Genomic DNA, 15,166 nt, shown 5'->3' on the forward strand with positions numbered 1-15,166 from the left:
AGATCCAGAGCAACAAAGTCAGCAGGTGCCACACTCATGACGTGCCCGGCACTGTGACGCCTGTGTATGTTTCCATCCTCACAGCAGCCCCGGGAAACAGACTATACTCCCCCTTTCCTGATTGGAAACTGAGGCATAAAGGAACAGTGGCGCTATCATGGTCACACAGGTGCTTCCGGGCAGAGCTGGGCCTGGAACTCAGGTCTCTCAACTCCAGGGCGGGGGCAGAGAGCTGCTCAGCCTAGAGCAGGGTGTGGACACCAGTGAGCTGTGCAGCAGGACAGTGGGGCCACCTCTCTGGCCCTCAGTGAGATGGGGCTGATAAAACCCACCTCCAGGAGAAATGAGACAGATCAAGCCCCCAAGAAGCTACAGTGACAGCTCCTGCCACTATCTAGGCCCGTGGCTGGGGTGCTGAGCTGTTTCCAGCACCTTCCTGTCGATAAGGCAGTGCTCCGAGGAGTCAGCTTGTCAGGAGTATTTCCTGCTGGGAAAAACGGAAAAATGTTCTCTGAGGCCAGGCCGGCGGGGTGAGAGGGCAGGAGCCCCTTCCTCCCACTGCAGCCCTGGCCCCACTGTTATTTTTGCCAATTGAAGAAGAAAAACATTTCCTCCTCCTCCTCCCAGCTCTGCCCTGGGAAGCCAGAGAGCCCAGAATGGACAGGACAGGATGGGGGGTCCAGGCCCACCCTCTCTGGGCAGCCCAGCAACTGAGCCCTGGGTGCTCCAGGCAAAGACCTGCCCCAGCCAGGCCACTGGACATTTCCCAACTTTCCCAAATTTCAAGCATTTTTATACCTGAATTATGACCTACTTCATATTTGTCTTAAACACACATTTAAAGACTTCATTAAATGCATTTATCAAGTAAGTTTTACATCATTACCGTACATGGAAAAGCAGGACCCCGTGCCAAACCCTGAAAGTAACTGCAAATGTAAAGAAAATGAAGCACTCCGGTAAATTCTAGAACCTTGATGCTAACAGGCCTGAGCTGCAGACCTGCTTGCTATTAAGAAGGGACAATGACAAATGTTACAGAGTCATTAAAAACATGTTAGCCCCAGCCCCAGCCCTTTTCCTTGATAAAATCACAAGACCTGAACAAAAACTGAAAAGGGCCTGAAGGGGTGTGATTCGTGGAGCTGAGAACGCAGGGCTGCTTTGGTCCAGTCAGTCAATTCTGAGTAGTTAATGCCGGGTCCCACCTAACTCTTCTCCTTGGTACCACCCATCTCTACCACCCTGTGGGCAGACATCCTGTAGCATCTTGGCAAGGCCAGGGAAGATGTGAGTTTTTTCACTCCTTCATTCATTCCTTCTGTCCCTACTTGTGTTCATCTCTGCTCAGCCAGCGGTATAGGTAGCTTTCACCATGACCCAATCCGGCCTAACGGCGCTCCCTGCTAATAGGTGGAGGAAAGCACAAGGTCTGGAGATAGTTCCGGCTTTGAATCTTCACCTTGCTAATGCCCCATCTGTGAAACGGGTCTCAGGACCTCAGCCGGCAGCAGCAAGGATGAGCTAAGATCCTGTAGGGCCCTCAGTGGACAATGGCTCAGCTAGCCACCATGGGTCACAGAACAAGAAGGGGGGCCCTGGTCTTCTGTTGCAACGCTTCCAGCCCCTCCTCTCTAAGCCCTAGCACAGGCTTCAGGGTACATTATTCAATGGCACAAGGGGAGAGAAACCAATGTTTGCCAAGTACTTATGATGTGCCTGTTGTGTTACGTTATATTCTCCAATCTCTCAACACCTGGGGCAGGTGTGACTCTCCTTGTTTTAAAACGGAAAAAATTGAGGCTCAGAGAGGGCAAGTGTCTTGCCCAAGGCCACACAGCACTTCTCACATCCCTTATATTTTAGAATCCTTAGACCTTGAAGACCCCTAGCCTGAGGCAGCTCCTGAGCATCACTGTTGGGCTAGGCAGGGTTTGTGTCCCAAGTGCCCAGCACCATCCACTATGTGCCTGTCGGAGATGAGATGACACAGAGCAGTATCCTCAAGGCTCAGTGGGGGGAGCTGCAGGATGTGGCAAGATGAGATTGAGACAGGAAGGAAGCCAGGAGGGGTGAGAGAGGGAAGGGGTGGGGATAGGGAGGGAGACACAGAGAGAGAGACACACACACAGAAAGTAGAAAGGGGAGGGGTAGAGACTGGGAGAGAAGGAGAGACAAAGGGAGGGAGAAACAGCAGGACAAGAAGACGGGAAAGAGCTGAGACCGGGTGGGGGAAGGCTAGAGAAAGATAAGATGGCAGGAGACGTAAGGATACTGGGCAGGGGTGGGGCTGAGAGGAGGCATTGAGGCAGGCCCCATGCCGGGCTCCTCAGTCTGCTCCTATGAGTGGCAGGGCAGGGGCTCTCCCCACCTAGAGATGGAGACAGGGATATCAGTCCTATTGGATGGATGGGGTACCAGGAGGAGGGCCTCCAATTTCCTGCAGCTGAACACCTCTGGCCATCAAAGCGGTAGCCAGACCCAGGGCTGAGGGAGTGGGAACGAGGCAGGCGCGATGGCAGGAAGGCCAGGGTGGAGGGACAAGGGAAGTGGGAGCCTGCTGTAGGCTCAGCCTTTCCTGCCTGCCCCATGGCGCACAGAGACACCCCCTGTCCTTCCTTCCTGGTCAGATGGGAGCAAGGAAAATGACCCTCTCAGAGTGCAGGCCACAAGGTACCATGTGGCAGCTAAGGGTCTGACAGGAGACCCTGCTTGAAAGTCTTCAGCTTTCAAACCCTGTAGCTCTATTCCTTATGAGCTGCACAGCTTGGGCCAGCCCTTTCCCTCTGTGTTCTCAGTTCCTCCATCTGTAGAATGGGATACTAATAGTGTCTACCTCAGAGGGTAGACACTCTGTAAGGATGGTGAGTCAATACATAGAAAGTGCTTGGCACAGTGCCCAGGTCAGGGCAAGTGCTGTGGGACCACCCTCTGTGATCTGGGTGCTGTGTGGGGTTCTCATGTTGGCGTGTGACCTTTGAACCACCACTACCTGCCTCTGACTACTCCTTCAGAGGACAAATATTCGTGCCCAGCACCAGCTCTGGTGCAGCTGATCTTCCACTAAGTCTGGGAGGATTTTAAGTCCTTCCATTGTCCTGGGCAAAGGGAAAGAGCCTGGCGGGTGCTGGAGGGCAGCAGCCTCTAGGGATGTGACTCCAGAGGATGCGCCTGCGGGGTCCTCAGGTCACTACCCCCAGGACAGAGGCCTCGCTCTGGGAGTCTGGGGGGCAGCCCAGCCTGCCCCTCCGCCTGGCACACACCTCTGAGACAGCCTTTCTTAGTGTTTCCTGATGTGCATGTCTGACCCCTGAGCACTGGTCCCTCTGTCACTGCCATTTGTAAACCCCTTTATGGAACTGGGGCTTTGGGTACAGATCATGGAGTTTGAGGGGCCGGCTCAGCCAGCGCCTGGTCGAGGAGCAGGACATAGGGCAGACCCTGGTAGGGGGAAGGCCTGGGGGCCTCCGAGGGACAGAAGAGAAACAGAGGGTCGCAGCAGAGGGAGCCAAGGAGAGAGAGAAAGCGCATCAGGAACAGAAAAACGGAGGAAGAGGGAGAAGGAGACGCGGGCGAGGCCTGTGGGAAGGACTTGACACCGACGGGAGAAGGAAGCCGAGAGTCAGAGCGAGAGAGGAGAAGCAGGGCCCGAGAAAAGGAGAGAACACACACGCGGAGCGGGAGCAGAGACAGCGAGTAGAGAGACGGAGGAGAGACGCGGGAAGACAGGTCCGGCGACCAAGTGGGGAGAAAGAGCGGAAAGAGCAAGGGCTGGAGGCGGAGGCAGCGCCCCGAGTTACGAACGCCAGGCCGAAGGTCCCGGAGCGCGCGGGCCGACCGGACCCGAGGGCGTCGAGGGGCGGGGCCGGGGCGGACCCCGGGGCTCCCGGAGGGGGCCCGAGAGGCGCGGCGCGGCCGGGCGGGGCGCGGCGGGGGCGGGGCGCGAGGGCGTGTCTGCCGCCGGGCCGCCCCCGCCCCGCCCCCGGGCTGCGCCGCACCGCCGAGCCGGGCCGGGGCGCCGAGGCCGGGGGCGGCTGGCGCGGGCAGGAAGCGCCTCGTCGCCCGGGCCCGCCCCCCGCCTGCTGCCGCCTCCGGGCTCCCGATCCCGGCCGCGCCGCGCCCCATGCACTCGCCGCGCAGCGCACCCCGCTCACGCCCGGATGGCTCGTCGCGCCGCGGGCGGCGCACCCCGTAGCGCCCGGGCCGCCGCGTCCAGCCCTCTGCGGGCGCGCCGGCCATTCCCGACCCCGCCGCGGCCGCGCGTGCCCCCGCGGGGCCGGTGGCCGCTCCTGCTGCTGCTCCTGGGCGCGGCGCGGGTGGGCGCCCTGGAGATCCAGCGCCGCTTCCCCTCGCCCACGCCCACCAACAACTTCGCCCTGGACGGCGCGGCGGGCACGGTGTACCTGGCGGCCGTCAACCGCCTCTACCAGCTGTCGGGCGCCAACCTGAGCCTGGAGGCCGAGGCGGCCGTGGGGCCGGTGGCCGACAGCCCTCTGTGTCACGCCCCGCAGCTGCCCCAGGCCTCGTGCGAGCACCCGCGGCGCCTCACCGACAACTACAACAAGATCCTGCAACTGGACCCTGGCCAGGGGCTGGTGGTCGTGTGCGGTTCCATCTACCAGGGCTTCTGCCAGCTGCGCCGCCGGGGCAACATCTCGGCCGTGGCGGTGCGCTTCCCGCCCGCCGCGCCGCCCGCGGAGCCCGTCACCGTGTTCCCCAGCATGCTGAACGTGGCGGCCAACCACCCGAACGCGTCCACCGTGGGGCTGGTGCTGCCGCCGGCCGCCGGCGCGGGAGGCAGCCGCCTGCTGGTGGGCGCCACGTACACCGGCTACGGCAGCGCCTTCTTCCCGCGCAATCGCAGCCTGGAGGACCACCGCTTCGAAAACACACCCGAGATCGCCATCCGCTCCCTGGATGCGCGCGGCGACCTGGCCAAGCTCTTCACCTTCGACCTTAACCCCTCCGACGACAACATCCTCAAGATCAAGCAGGGCGCCAAGGAACAGCACAAGCTGGGCTTCGTGCGCGCCTTCCTGCACCCGCCGGATCCGCCGCCGAGCGCGCCGTCCTACGCGTACCTGGCGCTCAACAGCGAGGCGCGCGCGGGCGACAAGGAGAGCCAGGCGCGGAGCCTGCTGGCGCGCATCTGCTTGCCCCGCGGCGCCGGCGGCGACGCCAAGAAGCTCACGGAGTCCTACATCCAGCTGGGCTTGCAGTGCGCGGGCGGCGCGGGCCGCGGCGACCTCTACAGCCGCCTGGTGTCGGTCTTCGCCGCACGCGAGCTGCTCTTTGCAGTCTTTGAGAGGCCCCAGGGGGCCCCCGCGGTCCGCGCGGCTCCCGCGGCGCTCTGCGCCTTTCGCTTCGCGGACGTGCAAACCGCTATCCGCAAGGCGCGCACCGCCTGCTTCGTGGAGCCGGCACCCGACGTGGTGGCGGTGCTGGACAGTGTGGTGCAGGGCACCGGGCCAGCCTGCGAGCCCAAGCGCAATATCCAGGTATGTCCTCCAAATCGACTGGAAAAGGGACCCGCAGGGTGAGCTTGCGGTGACTGCTCGGATGTTGTGCTGAGCAGGTCAAAGGTGTGAGTGTGAGGATTCAAGCGTGTGTGCAAGGATATGGTGTCCCCCTAGGGGTACAACTGGCGCCTGCACTGGGCAGGTGGGCACTTGTGAGGACTCAAGTGAGAGCTAGTTTAAAGTGTGCATATCTAGGTGTGCTGGAAGGGGTCCAGGTTGCTACAGGTACCCAGCTGCTCACTGGGGTCACGGGTGCATGCTGAGCACACAGCAAGTGCATGCATGCATTCCTGACCAAGGGTGTGTCTCGGAGGGCTGTGCTAGCCGTGTCAGAGCTAGCACTGCAGGTTAGCAGATGCGTGGGTGGGTGTGGCAGGTGTGCAGGGAGGAACACAGGTGTACATCCGGGCCCTGAGGATGTGTGTGTGTTGGGGAGCAGCGAGTGGAAGCAACAGGGACATGTGCACCAGCCCATGTGCCAGCAGGCCACAGCGTACAGGAGCGCAGGGCGGACAGGGGAACCGCAGAAGCTCAGGTGCCACAAGGCAGCCCTGGGTGTGTACTTGGAGGTCTGTGGCAGGTGACGCTGATCTTTGGGGACCAGTAGGTACTCTGGGAAGATTGCACAGTTGGCAAACAGGTGGTTGCCTGAGACCAACTTTTATTCCCACATTCAACAATTATTTGAGCACTTTTAGTGTGTACCAGACAGGGGTGTGGGGTCAACACTAACACTGTGGAGCACCTACTATGTGCATCACATGTCCTAACTCTCAGTTCTAGAAAAACTCTCTGAGGTAGGCTCTATTCTCATACTCATTATGCAGGACAAGAAGTAGGCACAGAGAGGCTCAGTAATTTGCTCAAGGTCACACAGCTGGGAACTGGCAGAGGTGGGCTTTGAATCCAGCCTGTGCTCTTAATGCAGAGTGTGTGTGTGAGTGTAGTCCCTGGCAGCTGGGGTGGGCAAATGCCACAGTCAGGAGAATAGAGGGAGGTGGGAAGGGGTATTATGGGGGCCAGGAGGACCACAGAGTGGACAGGGTGGTCTGGAGCCAGGTGTCTGAGGCTGGGTTGGGCAGGGGAAGAGGAACAGCTTGTGAGTATCAGCGTGTGTGATGACCTTGGGGGCCAAGGTCAGGGGCCCAGGGGTGCAGAGGGGACATAGTGCAGTCCCCCTCAAGGAAGTTCACCAGCAAGGAGTCACTTCTGGGAAGTAGGTCTTTTGGTCCCTATTTGTCACCTTGAGGAATAAGGTTCTGAAATGACACCTGGGGGCTTTGTCTGCACTCTCCGTCCTGGCCTGCGTCTGGGGAGCCCATATCAAACCTTCAACTTGCCATTCCCCTAGGAAGCCTATTTCTCCCACAGCCAAATGCCCAACTCAGACTCTTGGTGACTTGGGAGCTGTCCTGGAGGTCCTGCCCGTCCCTCCTCTGTGGTCTTCAGGCTATGTAAGACTCTAAGGAGATTAATTCTTCCCCAGAGGACGTGCTGAACACTGGAGCTCTGAGAAAACGCAGATTCCTTCTCCCAAGGTCAAGCTCCCATGGCTGCCCATGGCTGCCCACCAACCAGCCGGCCACCCAAAAAAAAGTTCACAGTGGCGAGAAGAGCAGACTGTCCAAGGGAGCAGCCCGATAGGGGCGGCTGCCCAGGCTGTATTGGGACATCTACAGTTCTCCTCCCCAGAGCCACATTCCTGGCAAGACTGGGTCTGGGCATCTCATGGCTGGGGCTGTCTCAGGGCTGAAGGAGGGCAGTGGAGAGTCGAACCCTGCTCTGTAGCCATTGCTGAATGGAGGGAAGGCCCTTTGGGGGCCGGACTGAGGCCTAGACACCCTCTGGCAGACCCAAGGCCTGGGTCGGGGCTCTTTGGTGTCAGCTGATCTGTGCCATTCCTCAGGCCAGCCACAGTTCCCCCACCCCCTCTGCTAAGAATTGTCCTGGTTCCCACGGTCCTTGTCCCTAGCCTGGCCTGGTACAGTGACTCACCCTGCTGAAGTGGACTGGGGCTTCCCTCTCCCTGTGGGATACAGCCCCAGGGGCAGAGTGGCCTCCTCCACACCCCAAGACCAAGCATATTCCCGGTTGAGACCTCCCTCTGAGGCCATCCCCAGTCTCCCTCCCTGTGTCCTTCACATCTGTGTTCATCCTGTGGCTGGCAGCATCTCCTAGATGTGCCCCAGGCCCCAGGTCTGGGCCTGTTGCATGGATGAGTGTGAGGGAGGGACTTTAATTCTTGCTCCAGGCTGTTGTCAGCTCCCCACTTATAGGTTAGGGACTTAGATTTTGCATCAGGCTGCCTGGGTTCAAGTCCTACTCTGTCATTGCCCAGCTTTGTGACCTTAGACAAGTACCTTAACCTCTCTGGGCATCAGTTTCTTCAACCTGTAAAATGGGTACAATAAAACAACTCTTCGTGACAAAGGGTGATTTTAAGGACTAAATTAATTCATCAGTGTAAAGTGCTGGAAACTGTACACAGCCAGCACGGGGTAGGCATCAGTTATTACTACTTCTTATTATTATTACTCTAAGGAACACTATTAGCTTGGTCCTAGACAGCAGTGACCTAACTTGTTCTGCAGCAATAAAGACCCCACCACCTCCTTACTTCTAGCCCCAGATGGATGCCTCCAAAAACTAAGCCCCTACTGTGTGCCCAGACCCACACCATGTGCTGCTAACTTGATGGCATGTCTGCATTTGTGGATAGTGCACACAAGCAGAGGATAGATGTGTGGCCAGGTGCTTGTAACACGTGGGACAATGCTGTGAGGGGAGGACACGGGCAGAGGGGGTCCAGAGGAGGCGTCAAGTCCTCTGGGGGAAGTGGGTGGGTGAGCAGAAGGTGGCCAGGTTGAGTCTGCAAGAGGAGAGGAAAGGGGTCCGGGTAGATGCGACAACCTGTGCAAAGGCCTGGATATGGCACGCAGCCAGGTGGGCTAGAGGAAGCGAGGGCTGGGGTGTGTGGCTGGGCCAGCGGAATGGGAACCACACGAGAGAAGGGCTGGGGGTGCAGGTGGGCTGTACTGGAGATTCTGGACTTTATCCTGGGGACACGGGAGCCATGAAGGGTTTTAGCCAAAGGAGTGATGATCTCAGTGAGGACCTCAGTTTCCTCCTCTGCAGAGTGGCAGTGCTGATAGGAACTCTGCCTCCCAGGAGTATTGTGGGGATTAAATGATAATACACACAAAGCTGTTAGCAGAGTGTTCGGCACACGTTTGTCACGACTGCAATTATTGTTAATATTATTTTAGGAAGTCATAGGTAGCTAGTGAGAAGGAGAGATGGACCCAGGGAGGGTGGTTGGGAGGCTGGTGCCACCTTCCAGGAAGCAATTCTTTCTGTTGGTCACAAATATTTCTTGAACACTTACTGTGTGCCAGGCCCTGTGGTGGGACACAGGAATGGCCTTGTTCTCTGGGGACATGGTGAGGGCATAGAGGGTGGCAGGTGGCTTTTGGACAGATTCAGGGGGTGGGATGCAGGCCCAACAGTTGAGACTAACAGGGTGGGGTGGGTGCCCATGGGGTGGGGGCTGAGGCAGGGGTGGCTCTGGGGAGGGGGTGAGTTTGGTCTGGGGGGTGCCAGGGACCTAGACCCTCTTTCCCTCCCAGTCCTGTCTTGCCCGACTTCTCTGGCACTCACTGGTCTGGATGGGGCTGCACCTGGGGATGGTTCTCTGCCTTTCCATCTGGTCTCCAGGGCTTCCTCACCTGCAGGCAGGTGGCTTGGCCAGCCCTCTAGAAACCAAGCCTCCTGCTCCTACTTTTGGGGCCTCATAGGGACCCCTGGGCCCTACCAGGGATCAGGCTGCCCACAGCTCCAGGGCTCAGTTGCAGAGGCCTTTGCCTTTCCATTTCCCAGCTGGCAGGATGTGGCCTCTGCTTCCCCTTTAGGACAATGAAGGGCTCCCCGCCACCTTCCTTCAGAGAGTGCAAAGGGAGTTGCTGCTTAGGTGTGAGGTCAGAGGCAGAGCACCTCATTCCCCCAGCCCTGGAGGGCCCCAGCTTTGTCCCTGGTTATTGTCAGCATATTTGGGGCTGCTGGAAATTGTAAGAGTGAAGAAATCAGCCTCCATTGCATGTAGCATATCTCCCTCTTTTCACATAACAGCCTGAAGTGCAAGCAAGTTGGGAAGTTGTCACATGCTGTTGATGGGGGAAACTGAGGCACAGGGTCACCCAGCAAGGTGGGGGCAGCTGAGTCTAACTTTCTTCCCCAAATCTTTTTCCTCAACTTAAAAATAAATTTTTTAAAGGTATTTTTTATTTTATTTTATTTTTTTGCAGTTTTTGGCCAGGGCTGGGTTTGAACCCACTACCTCTGGCATATGGGGCTGGCGCCCTACCCCTTTGAGCCACAGTATATCACCCCCTGATAGAGTGCTGTGGCGTCATAGCTCACAGCAACCTCAGACTCTTGGGCTCAAGTGATTCTCTTGCCTCAGCCTCCCAAGTAGCTAGAACTACAGGTACCCGCCACAACGCCCAGCTAATTTTTAGAGACAAGGTCTCGCTGTAGCTCAGGCTGGTCTCCAACCTGTGAGCTCAGAGCAATCCACCTGCCTTGGCCTCCCAGAGTGGTGGGATTACAGGCATGAGCCACCGTGCCCAGGCTCCTCAACTTATGAATAATCATAATATGTGCATTTTTATATATTTTTTTGAGACAGGCTCCCAGCCTGGAGTGCAATGGCGCAATCCTATCTCATTGTAACCTCTAACTCCTGGGCTCAGGGATCCTTTTGTCTCAGCCTCCCAAGTAGCTGGGACTATAGGCGTGCCCCACCATGTGGGGGCTAATTTCTTTTGTGTATGTAGAAACGAGGTTTTGCTATGTTTCACAGGCTAGTCTTGAACTCCTGGCCTCAAGCCATCCTCCCTCCTTAGCCTCCCCAAATGCCAAGATTGTAGGCATGAGCCACTGCTGCCTGGCCAATATTTGTACTTTTAAAACAAAAGGAAAAGCAACAGGCAAATGTCAAAGCTGCTTTTTCAAGGTATCTTTTTATAGTAAAGGTGGAAAAAAAGCCCTCAGGCAGTTTTAAACTGGCAAGCGGTGGGTGGGTGCACGTGGTCTTGTCGAGAAGGCAGTTTTTTTGCACCAATTTAGGGGCTTAGATGCTAGGTGGGGGTGGCGGGAAAGAGAGCCTCCAAGATGGGCCTTTTACTTTTGGGTTTTTGCTGGGGGCTGGGAATGAACTCCCCATGCCCAGGAGTGGGAGCAGAGACACTTGGCTGGGTTCAGGAAAGGTGGTTTCAGTACGGTTGGCTGGGATGACCTTTCAGCCTAGAAAGGCAGACAAGGCTTGGGCCAGGAGTCAGTTAACATCCCTGCCAGCCCTGAGAATGTCTCACTCCCAGGTTCAAGGGCGTAAAGCGGAATCCTATTCTTCTGCTGGCTGTGTGATCCAGGGCCTGTCATGCATCTTCTCTGAGCCTCACGCTTTCTCTTTACAAAACAGAGTTACTGCCGCCATCTGAGGACGTGGGGAGACAAATCTCACACCCAGTGCCCAGGAAGTGGCAGGTGGAGGTGTTAGTATGACGATGGGGAAAAGTGTGCTCAGTCTCTGGAAGAGCTGGCCATGCAGAGGGCACTCAGAGGAGGGAGTGTCAAGGCAATGGCATACTGGGATGGGTGACACTGAGGAGAGTGGCAAGGGTGTTTCTGGTGCTGCCCCAGCCTCAGCAGCACTCAAAGGCGGGAAGACACAGGCTGAGGTGGGCAGAGCAGGCCTGTGATGAGGCTGAGGCGTCTGGCTGAGTATCTGGTGGTCCATGGGGTTGTGAGAAGAGCAAGGGCCCCGTGGACTCTGGGGATGGAATAAAAACCGTCACACCACTGAGCTTGCAAGCTGAGCAGCAGCACTCAGCTGCCACTTTATAGGCACCTACGCGTTTGATTTCAGGGCTGCCCCAGCCATGGGTCAGGTGTTGTTATTATTATCTCCAGTTTACAGATAAGGAAACTGAGCTCCAAAGGAGGGGGTAATAGTTACCCTGGGTAACACAGCGGTTAGTAGGAGTCGGGTTCCGTAGCCAGGCTTTCTGGTCTGGTTGGTGGTGGCTCTTGACAGGGCCTTCAGCAGTTCCCTTTCCAGCCCAGCCTTTTGTACAAAACCCTTTCTGTGATAGCACCTCAGAGCTGCAGTGACTCAGCCCCAGAGTGCAGTGAGGCCAGTGGAGCATCTCCAGAGGCCAGGCCAGAAGCTGGGGTGTGGACTGGCTGGTATGCCCTCCTAAGGAAGTTGGGGAGGCAGGAGGCACCTGTGCTCTGGAGGAGTGAGCCCTCTGGCCCTCTGGGTGTGCAAAAGAGAGATGTGGGCAGAATGTCCACGTGAATTATAACTTGACAGATCCCTTTCAAAATTGACAATGGGGTCCCACCCTCAGACTGGGACCATGCTGTGACTGGGGCAGGGCAGACCACCTCCTCCCCTCCAGTGCCTCACTGTCCTGGTTTCTTAGGAACCTCTTGGTCACCACCTAAGACATGCTGACATTTTAGGACTTCCACATCAAGGCAGGCCCAGAGTGGTAGATGAGAGCAAGACCCTGGTGCCAACTCCCTTTATTTAAATCCTGCCTCTACACCTTTCCAGATGTGGCCTTGGGCATCTCTCTTAGCTTCTCTGGGCCTCCATTTTCCCCATCTGTGCAGTGGGTCAGCACAGGGAGGAATGAGGCAGGACTCAGCAGAGGCTGTGTAGGAGTCTGCAGCATCAGCTCCTATGGAATCACCCTCTGCAGAGTCTGCTCTGCCCACCCGTGATGCTGGTTTCCGTGGTGATTAAGGAACAGGCTGGTTTCCATATCCTGGTTGCTGCAGTGAGAGCAGGGACAGCGTAGACAGGAAAGGGGCAAAGGGCAGGTGCTCCTGGGAGTGACGGGTCCCTTCTCTTTTCTGGGCCTCAGTTTCTCGACCTGAGTTAGGCTGTGGGATGGCGAGGAAGCCCTTTTTCTTTCTTCCTTTCTTTTCTTTTTTCTTTTTTTTTTTTTTTGCAGTTTTCAGCCAAGGCTGGGTTTGAACCCGCCGGTATATGGGGCTAGCGCCCTACTCCTTTGAGCCATAGGTGCCACCCTGAAGCCCTTTTTCTGCCACCAGAACTTACTCTGTGTCAGCTCTTTACAAACGCACTTTACGTATGGTATGTTTGAATCTCTTCAGAAAGTGAATGAGATGAATGTTATTTTGAGTCTACAGAAGGGGAACAGAGTTCCAGAGAGGGTAAATGACTTTCCTGAAGTCACATAGCAGGTAAGGGGTGGAGCGGGCATCTGATTCCTTGTCACGTTGGCTCCCTAGTCCTTCCAAAAACATAGACTGAAGGGGTGTGAGCCATATGGAATTGGAAGGGGCAAATGAATCCATTTTAAAGGTGAAGAAACTGAGACCCAGGGAATTTCTGCCCTTGCTGGGGCCCCTGTGGGTAGTATGGGCTTCTCAGCCTGGTCCTGGGCTGGGGTCAGCCCCCACAGGAGTGAGTCCTGGCCTGGGCCTGCAGCCCTCTCCACCCTTGCTCACTAGAGTCCAGCACCTCCTCGGCACTGTCTCACGGCTGGCCGGGCTCCTGACAGAGGACTCTTCAGAGCGTGAGACTATGAGGCCAGGAGAGACTCAGCTGTGTTTATGACAGGCCCCAATAAGGATGAGTCAGACCCTGCCCCTACTCCCCCGGAGCCCCCAGAGCAGCCAGGGATGCCAGGCCTGGTGCCACTCATGGACAGCCTTGTCAGAGGGAGTCTGGGAAGGCTTCCTAGAGGAGGGGGTGTTGAGCAGAACTTCCACTGCTGGAGCTGGGCATGGCATTTTAGGCAGAAGACATGGCAGGAGCAAAGACCTGGAGATTTGGAACACGGCTTGGGTAGCAGGCCAGAGATGAAGCTGAGAGTGTGCTGGGCCTTGCTGTGGACCAAGGATTTGGATACTGTCCTATGAGCTGTGGGGAGCCAGCAAGGACTTGGGGAGAAAAGAGACGTAGCTGATCTGGTGCCTGAAGGGACTCTGTGGCTGCTTGTCCCACGTTAGTCCTTCCAGGTGCTGGCAAGAGCCAGAGGCAGAAACTCTCGCCCAGAACCCCCACTGTGGCTGGACCAGGTGACTCCCTAGGGCCTCTCCAGCTCTGACAATAGTGTGGGGATTACCATGGAAACCAGCCGGTCCCCAAGTGGGGACAGACCCAGAAAGTCTTCTAGTGCCAGCCACGTGGACTTGATCTTGGCTACCCCCAGATCGCTGCCATTTTCATCCTTCCAAAGGCCGTGTTTGGGCCAGGCTGAATCAAACAGGCCGCCCAGACAGGCGTCCGGTGGATGGGCCCTGCACTGCCCACTCTCTGCTGATACTGGATGCCGCCAGGATCTGCTGGGCCAGGGAGGCCTCCCCGCCCCATCCACTGTCCTTTACCCTGAAACTCGATAAATCTTGAGCTGGAGGAGGGAGGAAGCTTGCAGCTCCATTACGAGGCCAGCAAGGCCCCAGTGGGGGCGTTAATCATGTAGCACTTTATGCTCTGATCGGTAAATAATGGGGGAGCAGCGGGTAGAGGCCTTGGGGTGGAGGCCAGGCCCAGGAGGAGAGCCAAGAAGGGTTGGTGGCCACCCCCACACCCTCTCTACCCTCTGCCACCGTCTGTGTCTGAGATGATTGAGCCCTCCAGGAGCAGCCATCGCCTTGGTGGGCCTCAGTTTCCCCAGCTTGCACCTCAGAGCCTTTCCTGCTTCAAGAGGCTGATTTCCCGGCAGCTGTATGTGGCTGCTGATAGCAGCGGGTGGGGAGATTGTGGTTAAGGCGAGGACGCTGGAGCCAGCCTGCCTGCGTTTGAGGCTGGGATCTGGCAGTTCTGGCTCTGTGTCCCCAGGCAAGTTGCCTCAACTCTTGGTGCCTCAGTTGCTTGTATTGTAAGGTAGTGCCAGCCCATCAGTGTGGGGGGGGGCTTGGTGAGTTAGTACAGGTGGGTTGCGTGTATCTGCCAGTTACTGTTGTTTGTTGCTGATTCCGTTGTACTGTTATTCTGATAAACCTGTCCCGTCCCGTCTGGGCTGAGCCTCTGAGCTGGGATGTGAGCAGCCAGAGAGGGGTCATGTAACCTCCATGTCCCCAGCACATGGGAGCCAGCCCACAGATGTTTGCTGAGGGCTCCAAGCTGCCCTATCTATGATGACTCCAGGACCAGATGATTGGGGTTTCTTAGGGAGGGTGTTGCCTATGGCCAGGCACCAGGGCCAGACCAAGACCAAGGCACACATCCAGAAGACCAGCAGCTAGGGAAGGGGTGTAAGTCTGACTCTCCAAGTCCGTCCAGGCCCAGGAGGGATGGCCCGGGTTCTAGGAGAGGTAGCTGTCCCTCAGCTCCTGGCCTGAGTCCTTCCAGGGGCGGGAGCTGGAACAGAAACCATTCAGGGTGAGGAGGGAAGTACTCTGCCACCCCACCCCCCATCGGACGCAGGGGGAGGGCAGGGAAGAGCCGCTGGCTGCCCAGCCCACACTGTGGCTCCTCTGGGACAGGGGGGAGGGGAGCTGGAAATGGGGCCAGGCTGGGCCAGAATGAGAAACAGCTTCAAGAAGGGGGAGCTGAGTGTCTGGGGGGCCTGCGTCCAGCTAACAAAACAATGGCTGCTTGAGTCAGCAGC

General features: G+C 57.4%; 1 protein-coding gene across 3 annotated transcripts in view; it reads left to right on the top strand.

Annotated features, from left to right (window-relative positions):
• Positions 1-3,988: 3,988 nt before the first annotated feature.
• The window catches only part of PLXND1 (plexin D1), a 54,020-nt gene continuing 42,842 nt past the window's right edge, over positions 3,989-15,166 (top strand). For 2 of the 3 annotated variants that reach the window (XR_008381580.1, XM_053599161.1), the window contains exon 1: positions 4,027-5,498. Coding sequence is in view for 2 of the 3 variants with exons in the window: in XM_053599161.1 (XP_053455136.1) it covers positions 4,161-5,498 (1,338 nt within the window). In the remaining variant the exon portion in view is untranslated. Of the gene's footprint in view, positions 5,499-15,166 lie in introns of all 3 variants that reach the window. The other variant, XM_053599162.1, reaches the window with a different exon arrangement.

The sequence above is a fragment of the Nycticebus coucang genome, chromosome 8 (genome assembly GCF_027406575.1).
Source record: "Nycticebus coucang isolate mNycCou1 chromosome 8, mNycCou1.pri, whole genome shotgun sequence".
Taxonomy (NCBI): domain Eukaryota; kingdom Metazoa; phylum Chordata; class Mammalia; order Primates; family Lorisidae; genus Nycticebus; species Nycticebus coucang.